At 53.6% G+C, this 15,807-nt stretch overlaps 1 protein-coding gene and 1 non-coding gene across 3 annotated transcripts; one reads left to right on the top strand and one right to left on the bottom strand.

Moving 5' to 3' along the window:
• Positions 1-62: 62 nt before the first annotated feature.
• Positions 63-9,796, bottom strand: ATG4D (autophagy related 4D cysteine peptidase). Of its 2 annotated transcripts, none has more exons than XM_055238538.2 (10): positions 9,364-9,796; positions 8,802-8,885; positions 8,538-8,711; positions 6,580-6,856; positions 6,442-6,506; positions 4,695-4,825; positions 1,526-1,604; positions 1,380-1,456; positions 1,176-1,295; positions 63-592 (listed from the first exon to the last, which is right to left on the bottom strand). In XM_055238538.2, exons 1-10 carry the CDS (start codon positions 9,596-9,598, stop codon positions 410-412), a joined length of 1,425 nt encoding a protein of 474 aa, XP_055094513.1. In that variant the 5' UTR covers positions 9,599-9,796; the 3' UTR covers positions 63-409. The 2 variants fall into 2 exon arrangements, with proteins under 2 accessions (XP_055094513.1, XP_055094514.1); XM_055238539.1 differs by having other exon boundaries at positions 8,802-8,959; positions 9,364-9,512.
• LOC129461317 (U7 small nuclear RNA) lies at positions 2,191-2,252 on the top strand. The gene has a single exon (XR_008650470.1). It is a non-coding gene; the product is annotated as a U7 small nuclear RNA (small nuclear RNA).
• Positions 9,797-15,807: the final 6,011 nt, after the last annotated feature.

Below are 15,807 nucleotides of genomic sequence, written 5' to 3'. Positions count from 1 at the left end.
CTCTCACCTCAACACACCTCCCAGTCCCCACAGCCCCTCAGAACGCTGCACCCAGTCACAGCCACGATCAAGTCACACAGCTTTATTGGCCCCCAGCAGCCACAGTTCCCCCAAGGGGGCTTTGGGACAGGGAGGGCCCGGGCGTCCAGTGCAAACTACAGTACGTGAGTCAGGCCCTGAGGGGGGTGCCCGGGGTCCTCCCTCCCTCCCCTGCCAGGAGGGCCCCACTGGTGGGAGACAGGTGCATGGGCTCTGTCCCTGGCTCAATGGCCCCAGACTGGTTGCAGCTGGGCTTGAGGGACTGAGAACAGGAAGTGCCATCATCACTGCCAGAGCTCAAGATCCCACACCCGACATGACATAAATAAAAAAATAAATAGTGTTGCATCTTTCCCCTCATCCCCTCCCTTTATAAAAACACAAAGTCCTCAGAGCTGGGGCGTTTGGCCCTGAGGAGCCGCCCTGTGCGAGGGAGCCGGAGTGTGGGCTGGGAGAGCTGGGAGCAGAGGTCGTCCAGGCTGTGGTCCTGAGCATGGCCCTCGGCCAGGGTGAACATGGGGTACCGCTCCATGGCTGAGGAGGAGCTGAGGACCTGGCGGGAGGAGGGAGACAGGCTCAGCCACAAACAGTGCCAAGCCATACTCCTTAGCCCAGGTTTATTTAGCAGGTGCTTCTCAGGACCACCTCTCCAGGACAGAGTGGCCAATCAGCACCTTCCATCCCCTGGCCACAGTGATTGGCTCAGCCATGAGCATGTGACCCAGCTCAGCCAAAGACTGACAGTCCTGGGATTTTTGCTGCAAAACCCGCGTTCCCTTTCCAGTGACCAGAAGGTGGGTGCCCAGAAGGGCTGGTGGCCATCTCTTGCCCCCATAAGGGTAGAGCCCTGGTCGGACAGCAGGGCCAAGAGACAGGGAGGGTTCCCACCACTTGAGCCCCTGGATACAGCTGCCTCCAAGGGATGATGCCCTCAACTCGCAGGACGGCCTTGACCTAACAGTTGGCTTTGGTGTTCCCACCTTTTCAGAGGTGGACGTTTTTCACATTTCCCAGGTTAGGACCCCTAGCCTGGAAGCAGCACCCCAGGTCTGCTGGACTCGAGGCCTCTGTTCCTCTTTCACCCCCAGCCCTGCCCAACCGCCCCCCTCACCCCATCCAGCTTTCCTCTTGCTCACCCTGGTCAGCTCTGAGCAGAGTGTCTCAAACTCCTTCCTGTCTCCAGCATAGAAGCCCACAGTACAGCTTGGGTCCATCTTGGCGAAAGCCATCTTGCGGGGCGAGGTGCAGTGGAAGGACTGGGGCAGACAGATGAGGGAGGCTCAGAGGCCCCAGCTGCCCACTTGCCACAGCCCCAAGCACACACTGGGGTTCCCACTCACCTCCAGGGGGAAGTCGGCCTGGCTGACATCCACAGTGGGCTGGCAGTAGTGAGGGTCCAGGTACAGCAGGAAGTCATCTGCAGGGGGTGCAGGTGTGAGTGGGGGTGTGGTGGGGGTTGGGGGGAGTGAGAGGGGGTTGGGCTTACCTTGGTAGCCAATGAAGTACAGTGAGTGTCGCGGTTTCCCACCCATGATGCCCAGGCACAGCTGGCAGCGCAGGAGCTCCTGCAGGGAAGAGGGTAGGCAGGTGTTGTCAGGCAGCCACTCAACAAACGCTTAGCAAACGCCTCCTCTGTGAGAACCCAGCCTCTGGAGGGCAGCAGTGATCAAGACCACAAAACCCTTGCCCTCAGGAGCTGACATCCTAGTGTGAGAGACTAACAAGGAAGATATGATTACGTTTTTTTTTTTTTTTTTTTTTTTTTTTGAGACAGAGTCTCACTCTGTCACCCAGCCTCGAGTGCAGTAGCACGATCTTGGCTCGCCGCAACCTCCGCCTCCTAAGTTCAAGCAGTTCTCCTGCCTCAGCCTCCTGAGTAGCTGGGATTACAGGCACCCGCCACCACACCCAGCTAATTTTTGTATTTTTAGTAAAAACAGGGTTTCACCATATTAGCCAGGATGGTCTGGAACTCCTCCTAACCTCAGGTGATCCGCCCGCCTCGGCCTCCCAAAGTACTGGGATTACAGGCTTGGGCCATTTATACCGTGCCCAGCCAATTACATGATTTATCTCATGTGTTAGAGGTGATAACTATATGGAAAAGAATAAAAGAGGGAAGGCAGCCTTGTGATTTTAAGTAAGGAGGTCAAACATTACAGTTCTTTTAGAATTTGTCTCATAGGTTTTCTGGTTCTCACTGGAAAACCACCCCCATGCAAAAAAATATTTTAAAACAGGAGCCAAGCAGTGGCTCATGTCTGTAATCTCAGTACTTTGAGAGGCTGAAGTAGGAGGATCACTTGAGCCCAGGAGTTCAAGACCAGCCTGGGCAACATGGTGTGACCCTGTCTCTACAAAAAAAAAAAAAAAAAAAAAAAAAAAGAGCTGAGTGTGGTGGTACGTGCACCTGTAGTCCCAGCTACTCAGGAGCTGAGGTGAGAGGATCACTTGAGCCCCGGAGGTCAAGGCTGCAGTGAGGTGAGACCACACCACTGCACTCCAGCCTGGGTAACAGAGACTCTGAGTCAATCAATCAATCAATCATAAATAAATAAATAAGAGAGTCAGGATAGGCCCTATTGAGAGATGATGGAAAGAGCTGAAGGATTTCTTTTGATGGTGAGTATTAGTAAAATAAACGAACAAATATTTAAATAACTAATAAGAAATACAAAAGGAGCCAGGCGCGGTGGCTCACACCTGTAATCCCAGCACTTTGGGAGGCCAAGGCGGGAGGATCACGAGGTCAGGAGATCGAGACCATCCTGGTTAACACAGTGAAACCCTATCTCTACTAAAAATACAAAAAGTAGCCAGGAGTGGTGGCGGGCGCCTGTAGTCCCAGCTACTCAGGAAGCTGAGGCAGGAGAATGGTGTGAACCCGGGAGGTGGAGCCTGCAGTGAGCCGAGATCACGCCACTGCACTCCAGCCTGAGTGACAGAGCAAGACTCCGTCTCAAAAAAAATAAATAAGTAAAATACAAAAGGAGCCACATGCATTACGGCTGAAAGAGTGCTCCAAGCAGCAGGGGCAGCAAGTGCAAAGGCCCTGAGGCACGAGTGTCTGAAATAGGTGGGGAGGCCCCTGTGGCTGGAGCAGAGTGTGGGAGGAGGATATGAGGTCAAGGCGGGGGATGACCTCAAGAAGGTGGGGACAAATAGTGCCAGGCTCTGTGGGCCACTGGGAAAACTGGCTTTTATTCGGATGCAAATACGTAGGGGACTTTCCAGCCTCAGGGTCTCTTTGCCTGGAGCACTTCCCCTCTGGCTCCTCATTTGCCTGGTGGCTGCAGAGGGGCTTTTCTAGGCTCTGCTCCTACCCTCATCTGCCCTTCATTGGGTTACTGTTTTTTTAAATTTGTGTAGAGTCTGGGTGCAGTGGCTTATGCCTGTAATCCCAGTGCTTTGGGAGACCCAGGTGGGTGGATCACCTGAGGTCGGGAGTTCGAGACCAGCCTGGCCAACATGGGGAAACCCCATCTCTGCTAAAAATAGAAAAATTAGCCAGGCGTGGTGGCACGCACCTGTAATCCCAGCTACTTGGGAGGCTGAGGCAGGAGATTTGCTTGAACCTGGGAAGTGGAGGTTGCAGTGAGCCAAGATGGTGCCACTGCACTCCAGCATGGGCAAGAGAGCGAGACTCTATTTTCAAAAAAAAATTGTGGGGTTGGGGGTCTCACTATGTTGCCCAGACTGGTCTCAAACGATCCTCCTGCCTCGGCCTCCCAAAGTGCTGGGATTACAAGCATGAGCCACTGTGCCTGGCTTCATTCCAAGCAGTGATGCCACTGTGGTTACAGAGCCACTGCTGAGCATCCTCCCATCAGAACGTCTGCTCCCAGCGGGCACACTCAGAATTCCTGCCTGTTCTGTTCCCCTCTGAATCCCCAGCAGTCGGGACAGTGGGGAGCACACATAGCAGGTGCTCCACAGTATAAAAAAAGAAGGGATGGGCCGGGCGCAGTGGCTCACGCCTCTAATCCCAGCACTTTGGGAGGCTAAGGCGGGTGGATCACCCGAGGTCAGGAGTTCGAGACCAGCGTGGCAAAACCCCGTCTCTACTAAAAATGCAAAAGTTAGCTGGGCGTGGTGGCACATGCCTGTAGTCCCAGCTACCTGGGAGACTGAGACAGGAGAATTGCTTAAACTCGGGAGGCAGAGGTTGCAATGAGCCAAGATTGTGCCACTGCACTCCAGCCTGGGCGAAAGAGCAAGACTCTGTCTCAAAAAAAAAAAAAAAAAAAGGGATGGCCGGTGCAGTGGCTCACATCTGTAATCCCAGCACTTTGGAAGGCCAAGGAGGGCAGATGACCTGAGGTCAGGAGTTCAAGATCAGCCTGACCAAAATGGTGAAACCCTGTCTCTACTAAAAGTACAAAATTAGGTGGGCGTGGTGGCGCATGTCTGTAATCCTAACTACTTGGGAGGCTGAGGCAAGAGAATCGCCTGAACCCAGGAGGTGGAGGTTGCAGTGAGCTGAGATCACGTTATTGCATTCCAGCCTGGGCAACAAGAGCGAAACTCTGTCTCAAAAAAAAAAAAAAAAAAAAGAAAAGAAGGGATGAGGGTTGCATAAACAGCAGCCCTAACCCAAACTAAACAAGTCTGGAGGGCTCCCAGGTGGAAGCGTCCTAGAATTCGGCTGAACCTACCTTCACGCAGGGCACATACACGGGGTTGAGAGTCTCGCCACCCAGTCGCACAGGCACCAGGATGACCACAGACTTCCACTCGGCTGTGGGGTCTGGCCTGGCCACCAGGCGTGCCACATCCGCCTTGTACACTGGAGGGACGGGACGGCAGCAGGTCACCTTCTTGCCACCCTTCAAGCCCCAGCGTGGCCCTCTAACCCCAGGGGCTCAACCTCAACCCTGCAATTTCTCAGTGGGCAACACTGTCATCACTAACCAAAATCATTGTTGTAGTGCCCCCCAAACACCCTCTGAAAATCCCAGGACCTCCAGGCAGATGTGGACATCCCCATTTTACAGAGTGGGCAACTGAGGCCCTGGGATGTAGACCAAAAGTATATACAGCAGGGAGAGGTAGACACTGTTCTCTCAAGCTCCTCCCCAGCCCCATGCCTGACAGGTCCTCAGTGACTCCATGCCTCGGTTTGCCAATACAGAAACTGGAGCACTGGGCACTTGGCCCCTAAACCAAACATCCTGGTGTGTCCCTCCTCCTCCAGTCCCGTTTACTTGGGCCCATTCTCCTGCCCCCTGCCTTGCAGCTACGTAAGCCCATTTCGTGCCCCTAGAGAAGTAGATTAGACCCATTTTGGAGATACGGTTCTCTGAAAATCGAATCTTGTCCCAAACACCTACAATTTTGCATAAAAAATTTACAGAGGTATGGTGGCTCACGCTTGTAATCCCAGAGCTTTGGGAGGCCGAGGGAGGCGGATCACGGGGTCAGGAGATCAAGACCATCTTGGCTAACACAGTGAAACCCCGTCTCTACTAAAAATACAAAAAAAATTAGCTGGGCATGGTGGCATGCGCCTGTAGTCCCAGCTACTTGGGAGGCTGAGGCAGGAGAATCACTTGAACCCAGGAGGCGGAGGTTGCAGTGAGCCAATATTGTGCCACTGCACTCCAGCCTGGGTGATAGAGTGAGACTCTGTCTCAAAAAAAAAAAAAAAAAAAAATTTACAGGGGCTGGGCACAGTGGCTCAAGCTTGTAATTCCAGCACTTTGGGAGGCCGAGGTGGGCGGATCACCTGAGGTCAGGAGTTCAAGACTGGCCTTGTCAACATGGTGAAACGTCATCTCTACTAAAAACAGAAAAATTACCCTGGTATGGTGGGTGTGTGCCTGTAATCCCAGCTACTCGGGAGGCTGAGGCAGGAGAATCGCTTGAACCCGGGAGGCGGAGGTTGCAGTGAGCCGAGATCATGTCACTGCACTCAAGCCTGGGTGACGGAGTGACCTGACCTCAGGTGATCCACCCGCCTTGGCCTCCCAAAGTGCTGCGATTACAGGCGTGAGCCACTGCGCCTGGCCTCTTTCTTTTTTTTAAATTTTACAACAGGATCCTACTCTGTCGCCCAGGCTGGAGTGCAATGGTATAATCACAGCTCATTGTAACCTCAAACTCCCGGGCTCAAGCATCCTCCCACCTCAGCCTCCTGAGTAGCTGGGACTACAGTATGTGCCACCACACCTGGCCTTATGTCTCTATTCTATCACTGAAGGAGAAGCCCGTGAAGCTTCTTGTTCCAGAGGGAGAGACGGAGAAGAGGGACTATCTCCCACTGCACGGGCCTTGCATCCTTCCCCAGTGTCCCTCTGCCCCAGAACTTATTCCAGTCTCTGAGGAAGATGCACTCTAAGAATCAAGTGAGGCAGAGTCTGGCTTAGGGTGGGACCCCCATGATCTTGGCTCCCAGTCCCTTACCTGTGCAGTCCTGAGAAACGTACACCACCAGGCGGGTGACCTCGGAGCAGCTTTCCACGGCTTTCCTGGGGGCAGGAGGGAAGGCCTGAGTGCCTGCAGGTACCCAGCAACTCCCGTGATCCCTGCAGCGGCCCTCACCTGAGGATGTGTGCCACCAGCGATGGCCCATACCAGTCACCTGCCTTCTTGCCTGAGCTCTGCCCAAGCTCCACCAGCCGGTGTAGGCCAAAGGGGGCCCGGGGGTGGTCGGCGAACCAGGACACAATCTGCCGGTGCCGGCGTTCCTGCTCCAGCTCAGGGGCACCCTGGGCCCAGCGTGGGGGCATCCAGCGGGCAGGCCCATGGTACCGGCTGGGAGAGGCTGACCCTGACAGCTCAGGGGGGCCCAGGCCCGTGCCCTCGGCCCATGTCCAGTCTGGTGGAATGGAGCACATAGTCAAACAGTGCTAGTGTGTGGGGGGGCAGAGGTCCCATCTACACATGCACCGCACACAATGCGAATGCTCCTGAACCCCGTAATTCAACAGAATTTACATATTCCTGAAACTTATCCTTATTATTTACTTTTTGTTACTTAAAGACAGGATCTCAGACAGACGCGGGGGCTCACGCCTGTAATCCCAGCACTTTGGGAGGCCAAGGCAGGCGGATCACTTGAGGCCAGGAGTTTGAGACCAGCCTGGCCAACATGGTGAAACCCCCTCTCTAATTAAAAAAATATACAAGAAGTAGCCAAGCATGGTGGCGAGCACCTGTAATCCCAGCTACTCAGGAGGCTGAGGCAGGAGAATCGCTTGAACCTGGGAGGCAGAGGTTGCAGTGAGCCAAGATCTCTCCACTGCACTTCAGCCAGGATGATGGAGGAAGATTCAGTCTCAAAAAAAAAAAAAATAACAAATAAAATGAATAAATAAAGACAGGATCTCACTGTCATCGAGACTGGAGTGCAGTGGCACAATCACGGCTCACTACAGCCTCTAAATCCTGAGCTCAACAGATTCTCCTGCCTCAGCCTCCTGAGTAGTTGGGATCACAGGCACATGCCACCACACAGCTAATTTTTAAAATTTTTTTGTAGAGACAGGAGCCTTGTCATGTGGCCTAGGCTGGTGTCGAACGCCTGTGCTCAAGGGATCCTACTGCCTCAGCCTCTTAATGTGCTGGGATTACAGGCATGAGCCACCACACTTGACCTGTTATTGTTGGAGTCTCATTCTGTCACTCAGGTTGGAGTGCAGTGGCAGGATCATAGTTCACTGCAGCCTTGAACACCTGGGCACAAGCAATCCTCCCACTTCAGCCTCCCAGGTAGCTGGGATTACAAGCATGCACCACAGTGCCCGGCCAAAACTCTTTTTTGTTTGAGACTGAGTCTCGCTCTGCTGCCCAGGCTGGAGTGCAGTGGCATGGATCTCGGCTCACTGCAACCTCCGCCTCCCTGGTTCAAGCAATTCTCTGCTTTAGCTTCCCAAATTACAGGTGCCCGACACCACACCCGGCTAATTTTTGTATTTTTAGTAGAAATGGGGTTTTACCATCTTGGCCAGGCTGATCTTGAACTCCTGACCTCATGATCCACCAGCCTCAGCCTCCCAAAGTGCTGGGATTACAGGCATGAGCCACCGTGCCCGGTGAAACTTTTTTTGTTTTGTTTTGACACACAGTCTCCCTCTGTTGCCCAGGCTGGAGTGCAGTGGCGCGATCTTGGCTCGCTGCAACCTCTGCCTTCTGGGTTCAAGCGATTCTCCCACCTCAGCCTCTGGAGTAGCTGGGATTACAGGCGTGTGCCACCACAACCGGCTAATTTTTGTATTTTTAGTAGAGATGGGGTTTCATCATATTGGCCAGGCTGGTCTTGAACTCCTGACCTCAAGGGATCCATCCGCCTCAGCCTCCCAAAGTGCTAGGATTACAGGCATGAGCCACCGTTTCCAACCCCGGCTGAAACTCTTACAAACAACTCTCATCTCTCCAAAATTTACTTGACACACAATTCTAACGTGACTTTGAACTCTTAGTTTGCAAGTAATTCTAATACTGCTGATATGGCGGTTGACCCTGTACTCCTAGTGCACCCCTTCCCCCCCATGGCTCACCTCTGGGCAGGAAATGCAGCAGCAGGCCCTGTGCCAGCATCATCTGGCCACTGCGTAACATGCACCCCCAGCCACAGTCCGAGGTCAGGCAGCTGCCAGGAAGGGGCGGGAAGTCCCGGCGGTATGTGAGCCACAGGCGGGACACAAAGTCCCGCTGGAAACGCTGTATGTCACCTACAAGAGCGGGTCTGTCAGCTGCCACCAGGGACACTCGGGCGGGCGTGGAGAGGCCTCCCCCAACCCTGGTCCCAACCACCAGCTCACCCTCGCCCTCGAAACGGTAGCGGCGGCCACAGAGGTGGATGCTGGAGATCTTGCTAAAGCTGGTCCGGCTTTTAACCACCCAACCTGGGGAGACGTAGGGGCAGCGCCCAGCGAGATGAAGCACTTGCATGACAGCAACAGCGCTTCCATTCCCCCATCTGTGAAATGGGCACGATCCTAGTTCCTATCTCCGGGATGGCTCTGGGGATTCCGTGCAATAGCCCTCTAAGTCGGAGGTGGGGCCCCCAGTGACAGCCACAGGAGTGTCCACCATCAATTCAGGATGAAGGAAGGCAGTTCTGATTATTGTACCCATTTTACAGAGAGGGACAAAAATGGAGGAGCCAGGAAGCAAAGGATCTTGCCCAAGGTCACACAGGGGAATGGGCGGAGCTTGAAAACACTGTCTATTGGACCTGCCACAGGTCCACCCTGGGCCGGGCAGGGAGGGGGCCCACAGGTGACTCAGGACGGGAACAAGGGTGGGATAACTGGCAGGACCGGGGTCTGGTTTTCCTCAACGGCCCCTGACACCCCCACGATCTCGGGGCCCCCTCCTCACCGTACTTGACGTTGTTCCAGGCTGTCAGGAACTTGGCCTTGAACTTGTCCACTTCGTCCGGCTCACTCCGGCCAGCCCCGGGAGAGCCAAGAGCGGGGCCGCTGGCTCCGGAGGGCCCCAGGCCGTTGGGGTCTGGGCCTCGGGGACCCCGCGGCCTGCGGGCCTCGGGCCGGCGGCGCGCGTCCTCCGGGCTGCTGCTCCGGTACTGCGCGGCGGCCGGCGACACTGAGTTCATGGACGCGCCGGGAGGGCAGACCGAGGGCCCGGGTGGGGGGCTGCGGCCGCTGCCCCCCAAGAGCGACCCGTAGCCGGTTCACGGGGCCCGGGGAAGGCGCTACTCGGCCCCCGTCCCCAGGGTCCCGGGCCCGGCAATAGCCGCCGCCGCTGCTGCCGTAGCCATCGCCATCTTAGCGGGCCAGGACCCCGGATGACGGTGGGCGTGACCAAGCCAGACGCCCCGCCCCTCCCCGCCCTCTCCCGGCCCCGCCCCGCCCTCTCCCCGCCCCTCCCCGCCCTCTCCCCGCCCCAGCCGCCTTTCCTGCCCCGATCCGGGTCGCCAGGCGGGGACCTCAAACCCCGACGCCTCCTCGCGGCCTCCCCACGCCCTCCTTATCACACCGCCAGGAGCGCGACAGCCCCTTCAGGCCCTTATCGGAGGCAGCAGAGCTGGGGAACCCCCGCCCCTCGCCCCGCCGGTAGTCCTGCCCCCCTGGGCCCAGGACTGACCTCCTGGCAGGCGCCCAGGTGAGACTGACTGTGCACCTGCCGCGCCCGCCCCGCCACCCGAGCGCACCTGCGCGGGCTGCCGACCCAGAACACGCCCTGGCCTGGGACCAAATCGACTAGTGTGACCTCCGGGGCAAGCCACGCCTCTCTGTGCCTCAGTTTCCTCATGTGCAAAATAGGGCTGGAATACACGCAACAACATAGACGAATCTTCATGAGAATTATGCTCAGGGAAAAAAATCCAGGGGTAGGCAGGCGCGGGAGGGAGGGATGAATAAAGTGCTCCAGGAAAGTTTTTTTCAGTGTTCGTTTTGTCGAGACAGGATCTGGCTCTGTTGTCCAGACTGGAATGCAGTGGTGCTTTCATAGCTCACTGCAGCCTCCAACTCTGATCCTCCAACCTCAGCCTCCAGAGTAGCTGGGACCGCAGACAGGAGCCACCATGCCTGGTTAATTTTTTAAATTTTATTTGTAGATACGGGGTCTTGCTATGTTGTCTAGGCTGGTCTCAAACTCCTGGCTTCATGAGATCCTCCCGCCTCAGCCTCCCAAATGCTGGGATTACAGGCGTGAGCCACCACCTCAGGCAGGAAGAAATTTTTTGGAGCTGTGGATAAATTCAGTATCTTGACTGTAATAGTGGCTTCACAGGTGTGAAAACTCATCAGATTGTACGCCTAAAATTTGCATGGTTTTGTATATGTCTATTATACTTCAATAAGGCTGAAAAAAAATCCTTTGTTTTAAAAAGTAATCAATTAACTTTTTATAGAAACAAGTTCTCTCTATGTTGCCCAGGCTGGCCTGAAACTCCTTAGCTCAAGTGATCCTCCTGCCTCAGCCTCCTAAGTAGCTGAGACTACAGGAAAATATTTTATTTTATTTTAATTTTTAATTTTTTTTTCTCTAACCTTGCAAGGCCCAAACAGATTTTGGTTGTTGCTGTTGAGACAGGGTCTTGCTCTGTCATCCAGACTACAGTGCAGTGGCCTGATCATGGCTCACTGCAGTCTCAACTGCCCAGGCTTAAGCAGGTCTCCTGCCTCAGCCACCTGAGTAGCCAGGACTACAGGCGTGTGCCACCACCCCTGGCTAATTTTTTTTTTTTTTGAGACAGAGTCTCGTTCTGTCGCGCAGGCTGGAGTGCAGTGGCGCAATCTCGGCTCACTGCAAGCTCCATCTCCTGGGTTCACATCATTCTCCTGCCTCAGCCTCCCGAGTAGCTGGGACTACAGGCGCCCGCCACCACACCCGGCTAATTTTTTGTATTTTTAGTAGAGACGGGGTTTCATCGTGTTAGCCAGGATGGTCTCGATCTCCTGACCTCGTGATCCGCCCACCTTGACCTCCCAAAGTGCTAGGATTACAGGCGTGGGCCACCGCACCTGGCCACCCCCGGCTAATTTTTACAAATTTTCTGTAGAGATACAGTCTCCCTGTGCTGCTCAGGCTAGTCTTGAACTCCTGGGCTGAAATGATTAGCCTCAGCCTCCCAAAGTTCTAGGATGACAGACATGAGCCACCGCACCTGGCCAGGGACAATTTTTATTTTTTATTTTATTTTTATTTATTTATGTATTTATTTTGAGATGGAGTTTCGCTCTTGTTGCCCAGGCTGGAGTGCAGTAATGCGATCTCGGCTCACTGCAACCACCACCTCTCAGGTTCAAGCAATTCTCCTGCCTCAGCCTCCTGAATAGCTGGGATTATGGGTGCACACCACCATGCCCAGCTAATTTTTGTATTTTTAGTAGAGACAGGGTTCCACCACGTTGGCCAGGCTGGTCTCGAACTCCTGACTCAGGTGATCCGCCAGCCTCGGCCTCCCAAAGTGCTGGGATTACAGGCATAAGCGATTGCACCCAGCCAGGAAAAAATTTTAAATGCGTCTGACTCATAAAGATGTATGGGAATGAGCTGAACTTATCCATGTAAAGTGCTTAGAGTGGTATTTGAGGAACAGTTGGGGCTCAGTGAGAGCCAACTGCATGATGACAATGCAGTGACCCTGTGAGCCATGGAGAGGGTGGCCTCTAGTGGCCAGCCCCGGGGCTCTGTCCTCGACTCTCTGAAGGAAGTAAGAAAGATTTGAATGAGGGTGTTATCCAAGAAGGAGAAGGCACAAAAGGGGCAGTCACCTCCCTGACTTTCCTTTTTTCCCCTCTCCTCCCAGTCGCCTTCAATCACAATTGACCCCTTTCTCTTTCATTAATTTATTAATTTATTGATTTATTGTATTTTATTTTTTTGAGACAGAGTCTTGCTCTGTAGCCCCGGCTGGAGTGCAATGGCACAATCTCAGCTCACTGCAACCTCCGCCTCCCAGGTTCAAGCAATTCTGCCTCAGCCTCTGGAGTAGCTGGGATTACAGGTGTGAGCCACCACACCTGGCTAATTTTGTATTTTTAGTGGAGACGGAGTTTCACCATGTTGACCAGGCTGGTCTTGAATTCCTGACCTCAGGTGATCTGCCCGCCTGGGCCTCCCAAAGTGCTGGGATTACAGGCGTGAGCCACTGCAACCAGCCAAGTGCGCCCTTTCTCAAACTCAACAGATCCAATGCCACCTCAGAGTCTTTGCACTTGCTGTTCCCTCTGCCCAGACCGCATTTCTTACCATGGCTCTCCCTCACCTCCTTCAGGTCTTTTTTTTTTTTTTTTTTTTTTTTGGCAGGGTTTCACTTTGTTGCCCAGGCTAGAGTGCAGTGGCACGATCATAACTCACTGCAACCATGACCTCCTGGGCACCAGTGATCCTCCTGCCTCCTGAGTAGCTGGGATTAGAGGCATGTGCCAACACACGCAGCTAATTTTTGTAATTTTAGTAGAGATGGGGTTTCACCATGGTCTCGAACTCCTGACCTCAAGTGATCCACCCACCTCCGCTTCCCAAAGTACTGGGATTACAGACGTGAGACACTGTGCCCGGCCACAAGTCTTTATTCAGATATCACCCTTGCACGATGATTACCACTCTCAAAATTCTCCCCCGTCTCCATCCTTGGCCTCCTTCTCTTCCCTGCCTTTTATCCCCCCCACAACATGGGAGTAGTTATCATAACCTTACTGTCTTTGTCCCCTTGGGCTGCTGTGACAAATACCATAGCCTTGGGGGCTGAAACAACACACCTTTGCTTCTCACAGTTCTAGAGGCTAGAAAGTCCCAGATCAGGCTGCCAGCATGGTTCTTGGTGGGATTCTCTTCTATTTTTTGTTTGTTTGTTTGTTTGTTTGTTTCTTTGTTTTTTTTTTTCGCTCTGTCGCCCAAGCTGGAGTGCAGTGGCGCGATCTCAGCTCACTGCAAGCTCCGACTCCTGGGTTCACGCCATTCTCCTGCCTCAGCCTCTCCGAGTAGCTGGGACTACAGACACCCGCCACCACGCCCGGCTAATTTTTTGTATTTTTTAGTAGAGACGGGGTTTCACTGTGGTCTTGATCTCCTGATCTCGTGATCCGCCCGCCTCGGCCTCCCAAAGTGCTGGGATTACAAGCATGAGCCACCGCGCCCGGCCATTGTTTGTTTGTTTGTTTGGTTTTTTTTTAGATGGAGTTTCGCTCTTTTTGCCCAGGCTGGAGTGCAATGGCAATCTCGGCTCACCACAACCTCCACCTCCCAGGTTCACGCGATTCTCCTGCCTCAGCCTCCCGAGTAACTGGGATTACAGGCACCCACCACCACGCCTGGCTAATTTTTTGTATTTTTGGTAGAGATGGGGTTTCTCCATGTTGCTCAGGCTGGTCTCGAACTCCCGACCTCAGGTGATCTGCCTGCCTTGGCCTCCCAAAGTGCTGGGATTACAGGCGTGAGTCACCACGCCCAGCTGAGATTCTCTTCTTATCTTATATCCTCTCACATACCTTCCTTTCTTTTTTTTTTTTTCTCACAGTCTCACTCTGTTGCCAGTACTGGAGTGCAGTGGCATGATCTCGGCTCACTGCAGCATTGACATCCTGGTCTCGGCCGGGCTCAGTTGCTCACACCTGTAATCCCAGCACTTTGGGAGGCCAAGGCAGGCAGATCATGAGGTCAGGAGATGGAGACCATCCTGGCTAACACGGTGAAACTCCGTTTCTACTAAAAATACAAAAAATTAGCCGGGTGTGGTGGCGGGCGCCTATAGTCCCAGCTACTCAGGAGGCTGAGGCAGGAGAATGGCGTGAACCCGGGAGGCGGAGCTTGCAGTGAGTGGAGATCACCCTACTGCACTCCAGCCTGGGCAACAGAGTGAGACTCTGTCTCAAAAAAAAAAAAAAGTTTTTAAAAAAAAGACATCCTGGTCTCAAGCAGATCCTCCACCTCAGCCTCTCGAGTAGCTGGGACTACAGCCACATGCCACCATGCCTGACTCATTTTTGTATCTTTTTGCCATGTTGGCCAGGCTGGTCTCAAACTCCTGAGCACAAGCGATCCTCCCACTTGGCCTCCCAAAGTGCTTGTATTACAGGCATGAGCCACTGTGCCCAGCCCTCACATGCCATTTTTTTTGGTGCAGGCACATGGAGAGACAGAAAACCTCATGTATCTTCTTCTTTTTGTAAGGGCACTAATTCCATCATGAGGGCCCCACCCTCAAGATCACATCCAACCCCAATTCCTTTTTTTTGTTTTGTTTTTTGTTTTTTTTTGAGACAGAGTCTCACTCTGTTGCCCCGGCTGGCGTACAATGTCGCGATCTCGGCCCACTGCAACCTCGACCTCATGGATTCAAGTGATTCTCCTGCCTCAGCCTCCCGAGTAGTTGGGATTACAGGTGCCCGCCACCACACCCAGCTAATTTTTTGTATTTTTAGTAGAGACAGGTTTTGCCATGTTGGCCAGGCTAGTCTTGAACTCCTGACCTCAGGGTATCTGCCCTCCTCAGCCTCTCAAAGTGCTGGGATTACAGGCATGAACCACTGTGCCCAGGTGTATTACTTTCGAGACAGAGTCTCACTCTGTCACCCAGGCTAGAATTCAGTGGTACAATCAGGACTCACAGCAGCCTTGACCTCCTGGGCTCATGTGATCCTGCCTGGGCCTCCTAAGTAGCTGGGACCATGGGCACACACAACCGCATTCCACTCGAATTGACCACTTTGAGCCCAGTGTAGGGCCAGGGGTCTTTGGATTCTGCACTCAGTACAGACTCTGCAGCCAGATGGCTCAGATAAGTGACCTCGCCACTCTCTGCCTCAGTTCCTTTTTCTTTGAGAGATGGGGTCTCACTCTGTTGCCCAGGCTGAAGTGTGATGGTGCAATCATTGCTCCCTGCAGCCTCGAATCCCTGGGCACAAGTGATCCTCCTGCCTCAGCCTCTCAAAGTGTTAGGATTACAGGGGTGGGTCACGGTGCCCGTCCACTGCCTTAGTTTCTTTATCTGCCAAATGGGGTAGCGATACTGCCTCCCTTCTAGTGTTTGGGAGAAGGATGAAGTGAATATGCAAAATGCTTAGAACAGTGCCAGGCACGTGGTCTCCACAATGTCAGTGTGAATTATGACTGTTCTTATTATTATTATTCCCACCACTGCCCTCCTCGGTCCAGCATCCATCATCCCAGTCCCTGGTCTCTTAGCTGCTACGTCTGACTCCTCAAATCCACAAACAGCTAGAAGGACCTAGTTGGTTTTTATTTTTATTTTTTTTGAGACAGGGTATTGCTGTGTTGCCCTAGCTGGTCTCTAACTCCTGAGCTCAAAGAATCCTCTGACTTCAGCTTCCCAAGTAGCTGGGATTATAG

The sequence above is a fragment of the Symphalangus syndactylus genome, chromosome 13, assembly GCF_028878055.3.
Source record: "Symphalangus syndactylus isolate Jambi chromosome 13, NHGRI_mSymSyn1-v2.1_pri, whole genome shotgun sequence".
Classification (NCBI taxonomy): domain Eukaryota; kingdom Metazoa; phylum Chordata; class Mammalia; order Primates; family Hylobatidae; genus Symphalangus; species Symphalangus syndactylus.
The sequence above is the reverse complement of the archived record's forward strand: the minus strand, read 5'-3'. Positions and strand labels throughout refer to the sequence as shown.

Bases quoted from the DNA above. Each gene is read 5' to 3' on its own strand.
- ATG4D (XM_055238538.2), bottom strand. From the start codon at position 9,598: ATGAACTCAGTGTCGCCGGCCGCCGCGCAGTACCGGAGCAGCAGCCCG. The intron at 6,857-8,537 runs GTGAGCCATGGG...CCATTCCACCAG, and splicing joins GCTGCATTTCCTGCCCAGAG to ACTGGACATGGGCCGAGGGC. The intron at 1,605-4,694 runs GTAGGTTCAGCC...TCTTCCCTGCAG, and splicing joins TGTATGTGCCCTGCGTGAAG to GAGCTCCTGCGCTGCCAGCT.